Here is a 17,221-nt window from a genome sequence, read left to right on the forward strand (position 1 = left end):
CGGACATACAGGTTCAAGATGCTGACGCTCAAACTTATCGTGCCACAGATTCAGTCCGAGGACTGGTTTGTGACGATAGATCTGAAAGATGCATATTTCCACATAGGAGTATCGCCCAGTCACAGGAAGTTCCTGAGGTTTGCGTTTGGAGAAAACACATACCAATTTTGGGTTCTTCCCTTTGGGCTAGCTTTATCCCCTCGCACTTTCAGAAAGTGCATGGATGCTGCTCTGGCTCCCTTGCGACTCCGGGGCATCCGTGTACTAAACTACCTGGACGACTGGTTAATTCTAGCACGATCCAGGGAACAGGCGGTTCAACATCGAGATGTTGTTCTCGCCCACATGAGGAGCTTGGGGCTCAGGTTGAACCTCAAGAAAAGTATGCTTTCTCCAGTACAGGGGACAACTTTTCTAAGGGTTATATGGGATTCTACTACGGCGTTTCTATCCCCAACAGGTGTACAATCGATCCTATCAACTTTGAGCAAGATAAAGCTAGGTCTGGGCATCCCCTCCAGCCTTTACGAGAGGCTGTTGGGCCTTATGGCAGCAGCAGCCAACATCATACCGTTGGGCCTATTGCACATGAGACCGTTTCAGTGGTGGCTGAAAAGTCGGGGGTTTCATCCGAGGATGAAACCTCTGAGAGTAATCAGTGTCACGCGGTGATGCCTACGTGCTCTGAGTATTTGGAGGTGCCCGCAGTTCTTAGCCTCGGGTCACACTCTAGGGGCGTCCCCTTACCGCAAGACGGTAATGACAGACGCGTCCCTCATGGGCTGGGGTGCAGTCTTATATGGCTGTCCAGCTCACGGTCTTTGGAGCGGCCCTCATCTGGAGTGGCATATAAATCGCCTAGAGATGCGGGCCGTATTCCTAGCACTGAAGTTCTTTCTTCCTCAGTTGAGAGGTCACAATGTGCTAGTTGTGTCAGACAACACAGCTATGGTCTCATATATCAACCACCAGGGAGGGTTATGCGCCCCCTGTTCAGGCAGGCGCAACTAATCCTTCTCTGGGCAGAGGGAAAGATCTTGTCAGTGAGTGCCATGTACATTCCAGGCAGCCGGAATGTAGGGGCAGACATCCTGTCGAGGCAGGGGCTGAGGCCCGGGGGTTGGAGGCTCCATCCACAAGTGGTGGAGTCCATATGGCGGAGGTTCGGACAAGCAGAAGTGGATGTGTTCGCCTCCGAGGAGACAACACACTGCCCACTGTGGTTCACCCTCACTCCTCCTGCACCATTGGGGCTGGCGCCATGGTGCACACATGGCCGAGGTCATGTCTATATGCTTTCCCCCCAATCGCTCTGCTCCCACAAGTTCTAGCGAGAGTTCGCCATGACCGTCTACGTCTGCTGCTAGTGGCACCTTATTGGCCAGCTCGAATATGGTTCTTGGAGATAATGTCCCTGCTCGACAGCACTCCTTGGGAGATTCCCATCCGCAGGGACCTCGGCCAGAACTATGGAAACTGTGGGTCTGGCCCCTGAGGGGTACCAGCTCATAGATTCTGGTCTCACAACTGAGGTTGTAGAGACCATGTTAAACGCTAGAGCACCATCCACAAGGAAATTGTATACGCTCAAGTAGCGGCTTTTTGTCTTGTGGTGTGAGGAACGTCAGCTAGACCCAGTGCACTGCGCAATAGCTACAGTCCTGGAGTTCTTACAAGAACGTTTCTCAGCAGGGTTGGCGTTTACGTGGCCGCCATTTCAGCCAGCCACACCCCTGTTGATGGAGTCTCTGTGGGGCAACATCCTCTAATTTCGAGGTTCATGCGTGGTGTCAGACGGCTGAGGCCCATCTGCAGGCCGCGCATACCTTCCTGGGACCTTTCTGTGGTCTTGGAAGGTCTGTCAGGGGCCCCATTTGAGCACTTAGAGTCAGCCTCTGAGAAGCTTCTGACTCTAAAGGTAGCTCTTCTACTGGCCCTGACATCTCTCAAGCAAGTGGGAGATCTACAAGCTCTCTCGGTTGCACCCTCCTGCCTTGACTTTGCCCGTGGACTAGCCAAGGCCTTCCTGTATCCTAGGCCGGATTATATTCCTAAAGTGTCTACATCGGCTGCCCACCCTGTGGTGTTGCAGGCCTTCTGCCCTCCTCTGTTCCTCACACAGGAACAAGAGAGGATGCACCTGCTGTGTCCAGTAAGGGCTCTCTGTACTTACGTCCACCGCTCCGGCCAGGGGCATAAGTCGGAGCAGCTGCTGGTCTGCTTTGGTGGTGACAGTAAAGGTGATGCTTTGTCAAAGCAGCACATCTCTAACTGGATAGTGGAGGCAATCTCTATGGCTTACGAGACACGCGGTCTCGCTATGCCTCTGGGCATAAGAGCTCATTCCACTAGGGCGGTCGCCTCCTCGAAGGCTTTGTCCAAAGGGGTATCCTTGCAGGATGTGTGTGCGGCTGCAGGGTGGTCTACGCCACACACATTCATTCATTATTACAGCCTGGATATTCATTCCACCCTGGGCTCAAGTGTCTTGCAGTGACCCTCGGGCTTGGGTATTTTTGAACAGGCCGTACCCTCGGTATGACGGAGTGGGTATTCCCGTTCCAGTACTGTTATGCTAAATGCAACGTCGAAGTTCCCTTTGAAAGGGAACGTCGGGGTTACGCATGTAACCCTGTTCCCTGAGAAGGGAACGAGACGTTGCATAGCATCGTCATACCAGGGCAGGCCTGTGAATTGCGTCTTCGCTTCAGATAATAGAGGCTGGCGGCGTGGTTCACAGGTGCCATATATATATATCATGCGACGCACTTAATTGCCACGTCACCTGATTATGGCAGGCCTATAAGTAGAGGCATGATATTACACAAGCTTCAGATACCGGTCACACCTGCAAGGCGCTCCCATACTGTTATGCTAAATGCAACGTCTCGTTCCCTTCTCAGGGAACAGGGTTACATGTGTAACCCCGACGTTTTTTGGCATAAAAATGTCCATTCTGTGTTAATTAATTGCCATCCAGACGTGGATATATAATCATGAAGGGGAAGTATAAAAAGTTATTACACATGTCATCCAGTGAAAGTGATCCCTTTCAGATAGAGCTTTAGCAGACGTTCTTAGAATAAAAAAAAAAAGAATGTTTTTAAAGACAATGTAAAATGGAAATTTGAACTCATTTTCTTCTGCAACTTGAATTAGTATGGCGGGATATATGGTATATATCTTTGGTATATATCTATCAGGATTTCATTAGTTTGTGAAAATTAATCACAGAGTCAGATCCCGATTCTAGACTGCAGTCAATCATTGAGGACTGCTCATCTCCCACAGCACCACCAGCACCCATGTTAGAGGATGTGGGAGTAGCAGCAATCCTGGTAGTGTTGCTGCTTGCAAGTCGGTATCACCCTGACTGGAGTGCAAGCTATCTTAACTGAGTCTAAATCTGATTCTGACTCTGAAGGATTCATCAATTTCTATCCACAAAAGCCATTTAGGTGCTTGTTCTGTCCCTTGTCATACAGTGAGGGAAAAAAGTATTTGATCCCCTGCTGATTTTGTATGTTTACCCACTGACAAAGAAATGATCAGTCTATAACTTTAATGGTAGATTTATTTGAACAGTGAGAGACAGAATAACAACAAAAAAATCCAGAAAAACGCACATCAAAAATGTTATAAATTGATTTGCATTTTAATGAGGGAAATAAGTATTTGACCCCTCTGCAAAACATGACTTAGTACTTGGTTTAAAAACCCTTGTTGGCAATCACAGAGGTCAGACGTTTCTTGTCGTTGTCCACCAGGTTTGCACACATCTCAGGAGGGATTTTGTCCCACTCCTCTTTGCAGATCTTCTCCAAATCATTAAGGTTTCGAGGCTGACGTTTGGCAACTCGAACCTTCAGCTCTCTCCACAGATTTTCTATGGGATTAAGGTCTGGAGACTGCCTAGGTCACTCCAGGACCTTAATGTGCTTCTTCTTGAGCCACTCCTTTGTTGCCTTGGCCGTGTGTTTTGGGTCATTGTCATGCTGGAATATCCATCCACGACCCATTTTCAATGCCCTGTCTGAGGGAAGGAGGTTTTCACCCAAGATTTGACGGTACATGGCCCCGTCCATCGTCCTTTTGATGCGGTGAAGTTGTCCTGTCCCCTTAGCAGAAAAAAAACCCCAAAGCATAATGTTTCCACCTCCATGTTTGACGGTGGGGATGGTGTTCCAGGGGTCATAGGCAGCATTCCTCCTCCTCCAAACACGGCGAGTTGAGTTGATGCCAAAGAGCTCCATTTTGGTCTCATCTGACCTCAACGCTTTCACCCAGTTGTCCTCAGAATCATTCAGATGTTCATTGGCAAACTTCAGACAGGGATGTATATGTGTTTTCTTGAGCAGCGGACCTTGCGCGCGCTGCAGGATTTCAGTCCTTCACGGCGTAGTGTGTTACCAATTGTTTTCTTGGTGACTATGGTCCCAGCTGCCTTGAGATCATTGACAAGATCCTCCCGTGTAGTTCTGGGCTGATTCCTCACTGTTCTCATGATCAATGTAACTCCACGAGGTGAGATCTTGCATGGAGCCCCAGGCCGAGGGAGATTGACAGTTCTTTTGTGCTTCTTCCATTTGCGAATAATCGCACCAACTGTTGTCCCCTTCTCACCAAGCTGCTTGGCAATGGTCTTGTAGCCCATTCCAGACTTGTGTAGGTCTACAATCTTGTCCCTGACATCCTTGGAGAGCTCTTTGGTCTTGGCCATGGTGGAGAGTTTGGAATATGACTGATTGATTGCTTCTGTGGACAGGTGTCTTTTATACAGGTAACAAACTGATATTAGGAGCACTCCCTTTAAGAGTGTGCTCCTAATCTCAGCTCGTTACCTGTATAAAAGACACCTGGGAGCCAGAAATCTTTCTGATTGAGAGGGGGTCAAATACTTTTTTCCCTCATTAAAATGCAAATTAATTTATAAAATTTTTGACATGCGTTTTTCTGGATTTTTTTGTTGTTATTCTGTCTCTCACTGTTCAAATACAACTACCATTAAAATTATAGACTGATCATTTCTTTGTCAGTGGGCAAACGTACAAAATCAGCAGGGGATCAAATACTTTTTTCCCTCACTGTATTGAGACTGGACTACTCGCTCCTGGAAGGCCATTCAATCTCTGCAACTGATCCAGAACGCAGCTGTATGACTTGCTTTTGTCGTGTGTGTGTGATCCAAAATGCAGCTGTATGATTTGTTTTACACATCACCCTATTGCTGTGCTCCATACATGGGCTTCCTGTAACTGCCTGCATAAAATTTAAAATACTGCTTGCCTACAAAGCCACAACTAGACCCATTTACCTTAAAGTAGTTATCACACCGTGCACTGCACCACATTCCAGTCAATGCCCTACCATTGCTCTGTTGGACCCACCTTCTATCAGCATATAAGGAAGGCATGCATCAAGGTTCTTCTCTGTTCTGGCGCCTAGGAGCTGGAATGAACTTCCCCTAGATGTGCCCTAGATTCACTGGCTGTCTTCAAACAACTAAAGACCTACCTCTTCATGAAGTACTTAAATTAGCACTTTGGCATTTTTTTTTTTTAATTGTTCTGGTCTTATGGTTTTTTTAGACTGATATTAGTCAATACAAGTGCCATCTACTCAGAGCAGCTAGTTAACTATTGTAAATTAATAAACGTCACATGCACAATGTGCTAGAAGTGATAAATCTGTTATTGTGATAAAACATGACCAAACTGTTGTTACTGACCTGTGCACTGTCCATTATGAAAGCTGAATCCAGCACCACAGGATGTGCACCGGTACGAGCCTGGAGTGTTCACACACACCTGACCACGACACTGCAGATGGTTCTCACACTCATTTACGTCTAACACACACACACACACATACACACACACATACACACCCCCACACACACATACTATGTATGCATCTCTCTCAATATAGACAGTATAGGCCAGGAGGGCAATATGAATGTGTGTGAAGGAGTATTTCACCTGTGCACATGTTGTCCTGAAGCTTGTACCCTGTTTGACACACACATCTGTAGCTGCCAGGTGTGTTCTCACAGCGGCCGTTAGCGCAGGGGGCAGGAACCTGATGACACTCATTAATATCTAAGAGAGCAGATTGTATGAATATTGTTCAAATGGTATAAATGAATGAATGCAAGGATGAAGAAATTTAGACACAATTGTATTTACCTGTGCATCTTCTGTTAATTATTGCAAACCCGGGGCCACATGACACACATCTATATGAACCCAGAGTATTAATACATCCCTGACCAGGGCACTGCAGAGAGTCCTCACATTCATTCACATCTGAAACAAAGACAGATACAAATGCACATTCATATATGTATGCCATCAGATGCCCTTTATATGTTTTTAGTAGCAATCCAAGTTCTCCAAAATGAATTAAGACATAAAATCCGTTGGTTTTTGGTTAGGGACTCTGTCCATCAAACCATGTATTTCCAATGATGTGACAAAAACAGCAACATTCCACCTCTTATGTACTTTGTTTTGTTAGCATCTCTTAGCTAGTGTTGTTTTTATGAATATTACATTTTCCCAGACTACTCAGTGACAGATTTTTATAGTTTTTAATATTAATAATTGTTGATGCAGTCTTGCTAAATTCAAGGTGAAAGCACACAACTTCACATGACATTGTGTGAAAACATTTTTTACATGAGAAATCTTGTTAAATATCTGTAATAGCTGTATTAACTAAACCTAAAGTTTTAGAGATAAAGTTTTATCTTTTTTTATATAGTTTTTCCTCAACAAAAAGACTTACAAACAGATAGATAGATAGATAGATAGATATCATGTCAAAAGTTTACATACACATAGGTTAAAGATATTAAAACTCAATTCTTCACACCTACAAACATTTCATCTTACCATACATTACTTGCGTTAAGTCAAATTTCAACTTTAATTTACGATATTGATGTAACTCAGTCATGTTTGTGGGCTTCCTTGCTCGCTTTTCAGTTCCATCCTTAAATTTTCTATGGGATATTCAGGTCAGGGCTTTGTGATGGCCACTTCAATACTTTCACTTTGTTGTCTTTAATTTTCTTACAGCTTTATGTTTTATGCATTTGGAGGTATGTTTAAGATCACTGTCCTGCTGGAAGACTCAGCAAGTTGGTTGTGACCACGTTTTAACTTTCTGGCTGATATCTTGGGGTGTTGCTTCAGTATTTCAAGATAATCCTTTGGCCATCAATTTTCAGAAGTGCACCAGTCCCTTTTTTCAGTCAAACAACATGATGCTGCCATCCCCATGCTTCACAGTTGGGATGGTGTTCTTCAGATTAAAATCCTCACCCTTTCCCCTCCATGCATAGTGATGATTATTATGACAAAATAGTTCAATTTTTGTTTCATCTGACCACAGAACACTCGCCCATCTTAGAGTAGGGACATCTCTTAATAGTAGATGTACATACTTTGTTACCTGATGTCTCTAATTCCTTCACCACTTCCTTTGTTGTTGTCTTGGTGTTCAGTTGAACCTTTTGGACCAATGTTCATTCATCCCTAGGAATTTGTAACTCCTACTTGAACAATGCAGTGTCCGTGTGGTCCCAAGATATGTACATTTGCATACAATTGGTTGTACAGATGCTTGTGGTACCTTCAGTTGTTTGGCAATTGCTCCTAAGGAGGAACTGGACTTGTGGAGGGCCACTTTTTTTTTCTCAGAACTTAGCTGAGTTGCTTAAATCTTCCCATGGTTTCAAGGGTCAACGGCACTGGCTAGACTCCTAACTCCTAATTATGACAATTGGCCAATCAGAAACTTCCTATAGTCATTACATAATAAAAAAAAAATTCCAGACTGTTTAAAAAGAGACAATTAAGATTTGATACACTGGAATTCTGATGTAGTGAATTACAGTTTAAATAAATGAGTCTCTAACCGATTGATTTCAAATGACCTATGAACAAAGATGCCCTAATTGACTTGCCAAAAGAAATGTATGCTAACATGAAATGTGTGAGATTGAATATCTTTAAACTAGATGTTTGTAAACCTTTGACCTCAACGGTAGATAGATAAATATATATTTTTATTTAAAATAAAAACAAAAATTAAAGAACTTTATTAATAGAAAAGTCAATTAATAGAAAAATTCAGAATGAAATTCAGACTAGAGTCAGCACTGTATGTCATATATCATGGAGGTAACTCTGGACTTCATTTCCCAGCAGCCACTGCACCATACTACATCATTCTCACATGACCACCTGCACCTGTATCACGTTTCTGTTTAACTAGCACTCCTATATATAGCCACTGTTTGTACTGCTTCCTTGTCTCACGTAAATTGTCTTCTATGCTTTTGTCGACGTGTCCATGTTTAGTTTTTGCCACAGTATTTTGCCAAGTTGTCTTAGTTTTGTTGTTTGTTTGTTTATTAAACTGTTTGGAAATCTGCGATTGCTTCCGCACCTACCTTTGTAACATGACACTGTACCTGTGCAGGTGTTACCCTGTAGCTTGAACCCATTATTACACACACATCTGTAGCTGCCAGGTGTGTTCTCACAGTGGCCGTTAGAGCAAAGAGAAGGACGCTGACGACACTCATCAATATCTGTGTGACATGAGAAAATTAGCAATAAGGCTAATGATGAAAATGTTTAAAATAATAATAATAATTACACAGTCTTAGTAGCCATCAGTTTAGGATTGTGCAAGCTGCATGTTTAAATCACCACTTAGTTCAAATGCTGTGTTGAGTTGTTAAGTATCTTGGTGTTAAGTAGTTGTTAAGTAGTTTGGGGTTTGGCAGTGTTCTAAATAAGAAAACACATGTGGACAGCAGGATTGAAACCTGCTGAGCTTGTGAGGCAGTAAAGGCTGATTTTTACTTGACGTTAACTATGCAAGATGGCCGCAGTGCGTATTTTACGGTCATCTGGCGAGTCACGTAGAAATGAATGCAATTAACGCAGTGCTATTGAGTACTAACGCTAACAGGTTTCCTATTACAGTGAGTGTTTGAATTTTAAAAACCTCTTTAACCTACTGAAAGGTTTGTTTTGAGCACCTCTTTTCGGGATTTTCTAAATTAGTAAATAATTTTACATGTATGGTCAGGGTTTTCGATTTGAAACACAGCCTGATGACGAAAATCACGCCCACCGCAGAATGTTTTAAAGAGAAACAGAGCTTGTCAGCATGCTTAAAAATGTTGTGCATGAAATTGCTAAAGATTACAGTTTGATTTGGAAACAAGACGGACAGAGATTTTTTGGCTCTGTTATGCCATATAGTGGATGCTGCATTTAATCATCCAGATGTATGTAAGATACACAACCAAGTGTACAGTGCCACTAGCTTAGGTGCTGCTCATGCTCACATATGCCTGGTTAAAATGAAGCACAAACAATGTAAATATCACACACAAAGTTTACACAATGAAAAACTGGAGACTGTAATTTAACTTAACCTTGTAACTCCAATACAAAACTATTGATGTCAACTTTGGACAGAAAACATGTCTTGCTGGATGCACAATTTGGGGGAAGAAAATGTGCATGCGCATTTAATTTTTGGTTAAAAGGTTCCTTTAACCCTAAATGAATAAATTGAGTGTGTGTTGATTTAACACACCTGAGCACTGGCTGTTAAGGAGACCAAATCCAGGTTTGCAGGGCACACAATTATAGGAACCCTGAGTGTTTACGCACTCCTTCCCCGGACAGCGGAGCGGGTCATCACACTCATCAGTGTCTGAAACACACAGATGTAAGTTATCTGGATTCCACGACATCATAATTTGTACATCTTTATATGTTCATATGTCTCAATGACATATAAGTGAGACATTGGGATACACTGGGAGTAAGAATTAGAGGAGCAGAGAAGGTTACCTGTGCAGGTGTTGTTCTGCAGTTTGTATCCTGTCCTGCACACACACCTGAAGCTGCCGAGCATGTTCTCACAGCGCCCATTAGTACAAGGGTTAGGGATCTGACGACACTCATCAATATCTGTAATATATTAATAAAAGTGATTGATTATATATAAAAGTCTGGCATGGATTAAGTTAAAAATAAAGTAGAACATTAAAAATATGCCCACAGTTTGAAGGATAATTTGACTGAGCACTCATCTGCTATGCTTACAGCTCACTTACATGTAGTTCATAATTTTATCTGTACAAAACTCCAATCCTATAGGTCTGAATACTGATTTGCACATTTTTGGTATTAAGTTCTCAATATGCACACTTAACCCAACTCTGAATCTGACTCTAACAGAGAAAAAAGTTGGCAGACAGAGATTTAGCTGAAATTACTAAGAGACATTTGCCAAAAAACTACTTTAGTTTAGTTGATGTCAGTAAAAGACCAACACAGTGTTTCAGTACCCGATTTAACAAACCCTTGATAACTTGCTCTAGTATTTATATGCCCATCAAAAAATATGATTTCAATATAGGTCGGCTCCTCGATTTGTACAGCCAGGCTGGAGTTTGTTCCACTGCTAGTACACACCTGTGTGACGGATGCAACACTCTTCAAGTTGTTAGGCATACTGCAAACAATATTGGAGCAAGATCAACTGCTAAAGAGATTGTTAACACACACTGACCTGAGCATAGGTTTTGCTGGGCATTACTCCGGTAGCCTGAAGGACACACACACTGAAAACTTCCCACTGTGTTCTCACACTGACCAGCCAAACACGGCCTCGGAGTCAACAAACACTCATTTATATCTGTGAAAATACAAACCGATACATTTCTATTCATTTGAATTAAGATTGTAACGCTAACATTGCTACTTTCAACATGCCAAATACTTTTTATGATGGCTAAAAAAGCTTGTGCATTACCAATGATGTACTGCACAAAGAAAAGCGGGTTGGTTTTCAAACATAACATACATAACATTGTGTAATGAAATAATATGCAAAGTTATATATACTGTATTATGTGTAATATGGTACTAGAGGTCAGATGTTTTTAGCTTCCTCGTGTCCCTGATTAGAAAGGAGGATATTTGCTAGCTACTGTTAGAAATGTAATGCATATGACAAAAAGTTTGATGTAGTATCTATGTTCATTAGCTCAAAGTACATACTGTTTGATGTATTCCTGTGTTGATTACTTACAACAAATTCCAGAAAGTACTCTTCTATCAAAGAGCATTTGAAAGACTGATATTTAATTTGCAATTAATAAAACTTAAATAACTATGGATTGGGACACTTGACATAGTGTAAGATGAGTTACAAGAAAAGAAAAAGTCAAAACTTTGTGTTATTGTAGTCTATTTAATAGTAAGTTGTTGGCTAGTAGGCTAATTAGTGGTTTGTACAGTTATTGTTTATGGCTCAGCTCAAATCAAATCTAGCATTTAGAACATAGACTTATACCTCCTTCAAGGACAAAAGAACAGCTGAGGAGGCTTAACGGTTTGGATCACATGACCTTTGGGGTCAAAGGTTATTATTGAGGCAGAAAAATAAAACTCTAATGGTGATTATCTGGGTGGTAAATACAAAGACTCTTGAAAATAAAAGGCCAATGTGACTTGTGTGAAAGCATGACCAAGTTTTCAAAACCTTTTAAATGAACTCTGACCTTTGAGAGCTTTAAAAGGCCTATGGAAAAAATGTAGTAAAGCCTAAAGGATGCTGAAAATTGGTAATTCTTGAGGAAAAACAACAATGGCATCACTCCATAGACGAATCCTGAATTTTAATTTAGGTTGTAGCTTTTCGAAGAAAAATATACAAATTTCAGTCACACACAAATACAGCATTTTATTCAAATGTATTACTTGAATCAAATTTTCATTTATTATGGCAATTTACTATTATTATTATTATAAATTATAGTTGATTTTCTATTAAGAATCCATTATTTAACACCAAGACAGATCCAGTGTTAATCTAGTCGAAATATTCTGTTCTCACACAGTTCATTTTTTGCATACTGTCGTAATGCATACAGAATAGGGGTGTAACCCAAAGACACTATCTGTATCTGTTTATCAGTTTAAAACCCTACCACTATACTGTCAGCCTGGTATGTGAATTCTGGCACTTTTTTTTTTTTTTTTAAATGTAACTAGAGATGTGCACACAATTGATTTCCTAGTCATGTAGTTATTATTTTTGATTGTACTTGATTTTAAGTTTAAGGGGGCAATTAGTTTTTCACATTGGTGATAGGTGTTGGATAACTTTTTTTTTTTGCTTCAATTAAAAAAAAATTGTATTGTGTGTTTACTCAGGTTGCCTTTTGTTTTATGTTTTATTTCATTTGAAGATCTAAAACTATTTAGTATGAGATATACACAAAAACAGAAGAAATACTTTTTCACAACATTGTATCTCAAAGATCATGTCTTGAATATTTTTCTTTTGCCTTGCCACTTCTTCCACAAGTAGCTTGCATAAGTATTTTCTACCAGATAAGGTGAAATTTTGCAGCTTTAACTACATGCCCAAAAAATGCACTAATTTTAGTCTCTGCTGTTTTTGGAAGATTATAATGCAGGAGAAGAATGGAATACATTTCATACCTTGGCAATGACCTGATTGAGAATTGAGGATGAACCCAGGATTACACAAACATGTGTGCCTCCCTCCAGGCTTATCGACACACCGACCCGGCCCACAAACCTGAGGGTTAGCCTCACACACACGCTTGTCTGTAAAACATACACAAACAATGTAAATAGCAGTGATGACCGGTCATGATATTAAATAGAAGGGCTAAAATCTAATATCTATCAATTGCACTACAGTGACACTATTAGGGTTGCGCAATGCATTATATCTCATTGATGGTATAATAAGAATGTGGTTGATAACGTACTGTTCTCTCTTCTCATCCTTTTATGTTCTTTATACTTTGATTGGACAATGTATGCTTAGTCTATCTACTTTTAGTTTCATTTAATTTATGTCAACTAGAGACATGCATAGGACTCATATTTAAGGAATATAAGGGAGTCATGCAAAGGGTGCAGAGCTATGAGAGTAAAACAGTGGAACAAGAAGAGGAGGTACAAACCCGATTTACCCTCATTCATGGGCAATATAAGATCTGCCACTAATAAAATGGAAGAATTCAGAGCAGTAACTAGGAGTCAGTGAGAATACTGTGAGTGCAGTATTATGTGCTTTCTTTATGGAGGCCTGGCTAACAGAACTGTTCCCCGATGCCAATTCCTGATCTCATTGCAGACTTCCATTTAATGAATAACAGGGAAAGTTTCTAAAGCAGAGGAAGTGGGCCAGCGATATTTGTGACCATTAAATGGTGTAATCCTGGACATATACATTTAAAGGAACAGCTTTACACTCCATACATAGAGCTACTAGTCATTAGCATGCGACCATATTTCCTGCCAGGGAGTTCTTGCATGTTATCGCAATGGTGTATGTCAAGTCCTTTGCCGACACAGCCTCTGTGTGTGACTTCAATCATATCATGCCAAAATCTCCCAGACTTTGCCCACTTTTTTTTTTACTTTTATGTCAAATGCCATACCAGGCAGAACAGAATCCTGATGCAAACATCAAGAGTGCATACTTCTCCAACCCACCACTGTAGTGCTGACATCACATCTGATGAAGCCCCTCAAAAGGCTTGTCTTACGTCACCTCAGGACACATGTGGGCACAACACTGGACCCCCTACATTTTGCCTATTTCTCACATATAGGGGTGGAGGATGCTGAGATCTACCACAGAGCTTATTCTCACCTGGAGATGATGGGAAGCACTGTGAGAGTCATGTGTTTAACATTTCATGTGCCTTTAACACCATCTAGCCTACTCTGATGAGGGAGAAGCTGCATGCAGCACAGGTGAAGACTGCCCTGGTGTTGTGATCACTGATTACCTGATCTATGGGGCAGTGGTGGCTTGGTGTTTAAGGCTCTAGGTTACTGATCGGAAGGTCGGAGGTTCAAGCCCCAGCACTGCCAAGCTGCCACTGTTGGGCCCTTGAGCAAGGCCCTTAACCCTCTTTGCTCCAGGAGCGCTGTATCATGGCTGACCCTATGCTCTGACCCCAGCTTCCTGACATGCTGGGGTATGCGAAGAAGAGAATTTCACTGTGCATATGTATATGTGATAAATAAAGACTCATTATCATTATCTGCAGGCCCCAGTATGTGCGGCTACAAAACTGGGCCAGCAGCATGGCTACAAACAATACCAACAATCATTAAGGGAGCCATATCAGTCAACTACAAACATACTGTAACTTCTCCACCGGAGAAGGCATGTTGGTTTATTTGCACTACTCTTTTGAGGATGAACATCATACTTTAAGAGTTTTGCTCAGTCCAGTCCTGCACAATGACATTTTTGCACACTGTTATAACCTACATATGAGGGTATCTGGTTATATTCTGTCCCATTTTGCAGATAATCCATATTCCATTTATATACACCTGCTGTCCACTTTATTCGGAACACCTGTACACCTGTATATTCATGCAGTTATCTAATCAGCAAATTCAAAAAATCATACAGATACAGGTCAAGAGCTTCAGTTAATGGTCACATCAAACATCAGAATGAAGAAAACATGTGATCTCTCAGAAGGGCTGGTTTGAGTATTTCATAAACTGCTGACCAGGGAATTTCACACACAACACCACAGAATCATGCAAAAAAACAAAAAACAACAACAAAAAAAACATCCCATGAGTGTAGGGTCTGCAAGCTGAAACACTTTGTTGATGAGAGAGATCAGAGGAGACTGACCAGACCGGTCTGAGCTGACAGGTAACTCAAATAAGCACTCTTTACAACCATGGTGAGCAGAAAAGCATCTCAGAACGCACAACACATCAAACCTTGAGGTGGATGAACTACAACACATCAGAATCTGAAAGAATTCACACATCAGAAAGAATCTGAGGCTCTCATGGGCACAGACTCACAGACTGAAACTCACTGGACAGTTGAAGACTGGAAAAAGACCAGGCAATTTTTTTCTAATCTTCAACTGGCCAGTTTGTTACCACGGGTGTAAAGATTGATTATTTGAGGTATACTATATCCTCCCAGGCAGCTGAAATCAACCTGGCCATCTTCCTCTGATCTTACAACAAGGCGTTTCCACCAACAGAACTGTCACTCACTAGGCTTACTGCAATAGTCGGTGTTGCCTGTGCAACAATTGACAGTGTTCGGCTGCACACGGATTACATCACTTGCCAACCACGGCACCGCCCCCACTGTATTTTGCTTTTATAGTAATAAAAACCATTTTGTTCGGTTACAGAATGGACTCTACAATTAAAAACTGAACACGTCTGCTCAATTCCGCATGAGCCGCATGAGTCAGAGTCGCAACACACATCAGCAGGAGTCAGATTTCGTTTATCGCATGATGAGAGTGAGGCGAGTTGACTGAGAAGAGGAGTGAGGTGAGCTGACTCACAAGAAGAGTGAGGTGAGCTGACTGACAAGAAAAGTGAGGCGAGCTGACTGACAAGACGATGGTGGAAGATTTGGTTTCAAAGCAAAAAGTAAAAGCGCCTATTTGGCAATATTTTAGATTTAAACCCAATGTGCTTATTCATTTTGTTAATAAAGCTGTCTTATTCGTTTTGTTAATAAAAGTTATATGTTTAATATATGCAAGTTTGTCATTGTACTGTTTTGTTGTTGCTGTGTTTTTCATTAGGAATAATAATGAACCCACCATTCAAGCAACTGCTGCCACTGAATTGACGCTAATTCGAAAGGGAGAGAGAAATGCGCACGGCCATTCATAAGCAATTTAAAAGCAAAGGGAAAAAGAGGGAAACGTGCCAACGACACCCCTCTGGGAAAATTTCCTCACCATCACATCCCTATCACTTACTCAATGTTTTTTTGTTTTTTGCACCATTCTGTGTAAACTCTAGAGACTGTTGTGTTTGTAAATCCCAGGAGATCAGCAATTTATTAAATATTCAAAACAGCCCTTCTGGTAGCAACATCCATGCCATACTCAAATTCCCATAGATAACACCTTTTCTTCGTTCTGATGTTCGGTGTGAACATTATCTGAAGCTCTTGACCTGTATCTGCATGATTTTTTTTTTGCATTGCGCTGCTGCCTGCTGATTAGATAACTGCATAAATGTGCAGGTGTACAGGCGTTCCTAACAAAGTGGATGGTGAGTGTATTTGCTTATCATTTGAAGAATAGCTCAATAAGCTAGCGAACTATTTTTCTGCAGACATTAGCTAGCTACATTAGATTGAAGTTCAGTTGTATATGAGGCAGATTAAACAGACAGACAGCAGACAGACAGATGTGCTGAAGATTAGAAAACAGGTTGGAAATTATATCCTACCACATGTTAATCCGTTACACCTTTTTTCAGGAGGAGGACCTGGTTAGCTATGATAGCTAGCATCTATGGAAAAGTAAAAAATCTTGTATCCTGTATCATGGGTTATAAAGCAGGATGCTGGTAGCATTGAGGCTAAAGTCAAATACGCAGCATGTCTCAAACTCTTACCAGGACTGTTCTCTGTATCTGCATCCTAGTGAGCCAGTCCATACAAGGTAACTTGGCAAGAACATTCTTCCCTGCAATGCTCTTTGCATATTTGGTTTTTAAAAAAGCAGGCCGAGATTGTATTAGCAGGGCAATGTGCTGTATTACATACTTGTGTTTATATAGGTGCATATGTGTGTTTATACTGTATTTGTGTAATGTACGTGTCTTTCACTCACTGTATGCCTTTGAGTCACTGAAAGTCACTATACATAGAATGGTTAGCGATACTCTCTCAACTTTGTCCAAGTCCATATTTTTTGGCTTGCATAAAACACTGGCACCAGCTCGGTCTATTTACATATCAAAGGAATGGACTGAAACCATATTCCATATCGTGCTCACATTTCTCTGAACAAAAAATTTAAACAGCTTTCTGGCACTGTTGTCGTTTGTGCGGTTTTCAGTTCAGTATCTGCTTACAGGTTCCCGTTTTCAAAAAGGAAGACATTAAAGGCCATATAACAATGCAGCAGAGTGAGGGTTCAGTTATTCAGTAAACAAAAGCTGCTGGAATAAATATTGTTTCTAGGAACAGTTTATTAACAAAAATAAATGAAATGCACATAATCTTTCCCTTACCAAGAGATGCTTGATGTCTGTGGTTTGCTTTTGTAGTATTTCACTGAAGCCACATAACTTATGCAGGTAACATGTAAGAAAAGCTTATACCCAAAGGACAT

At 41.3% G+C, this 17,221-nt stretch overlaps 1 protein-coding gene across 2 annotated transcripts in view; it reads right to left on the reverse strand.

Annotated features, from left to right (window-relative positions):
* Positions 1-17,221, reverse strand: part of LOC128606878 (latent-transforming growth factor beta-binding protein 4) — an 87,441-nt gene that overhangs the window by 29,985 nt on the left and 40,235 nt on the right. For both annotated transcript variants that reach the window (XM_053623389.1, XM_053623388.1), the window contains 8 exons: positions 12,546-12,674; positions 10,606-10,731; positions 9,882-10,001; positions 9,622-9,741; positions 8,480-8,599; positions 6,186-6,305; positions 5,979-6,098; positions 5,729-5,848 (listed from right to left, as the gene is read on the reverse strand). In XM_053623389.1, coding sequence (XP_053479364.1) covers positions 5,729-5,848; positions 5,979-6,098; positions 6,186-6,305; positions 8,480-8,599; positions 9,622-9,741; positions 9,882-10,001; positions 10,606-10,731; positions 12,546-12,674 — 975 coding nt within the window. The remainder of the gene's footprint in view (positions 1-5,728; positions 5,849-5,978; positions 6,099-6,185; positions 6,306-8,479; positions 8,600-9,621; positions 9,742-9,881; positions 10,002-10,605; positions 10,732-12,545; positions 12,675-17,221) is intronic.

Source organism: Ictalurus furcatus, chromosome 4, assembly GCF_023375685.1.
Source record: "Ictalurus furcatus strain D&B chromosome 4, Billie_1.0, whole genome shotgun sequence".
NCBI lineage: Eukaryota > Metazoa > Chordata > Actinopteri > Siluriformes > Ictaluridae > Ictalurus > Ictalurus furcatus.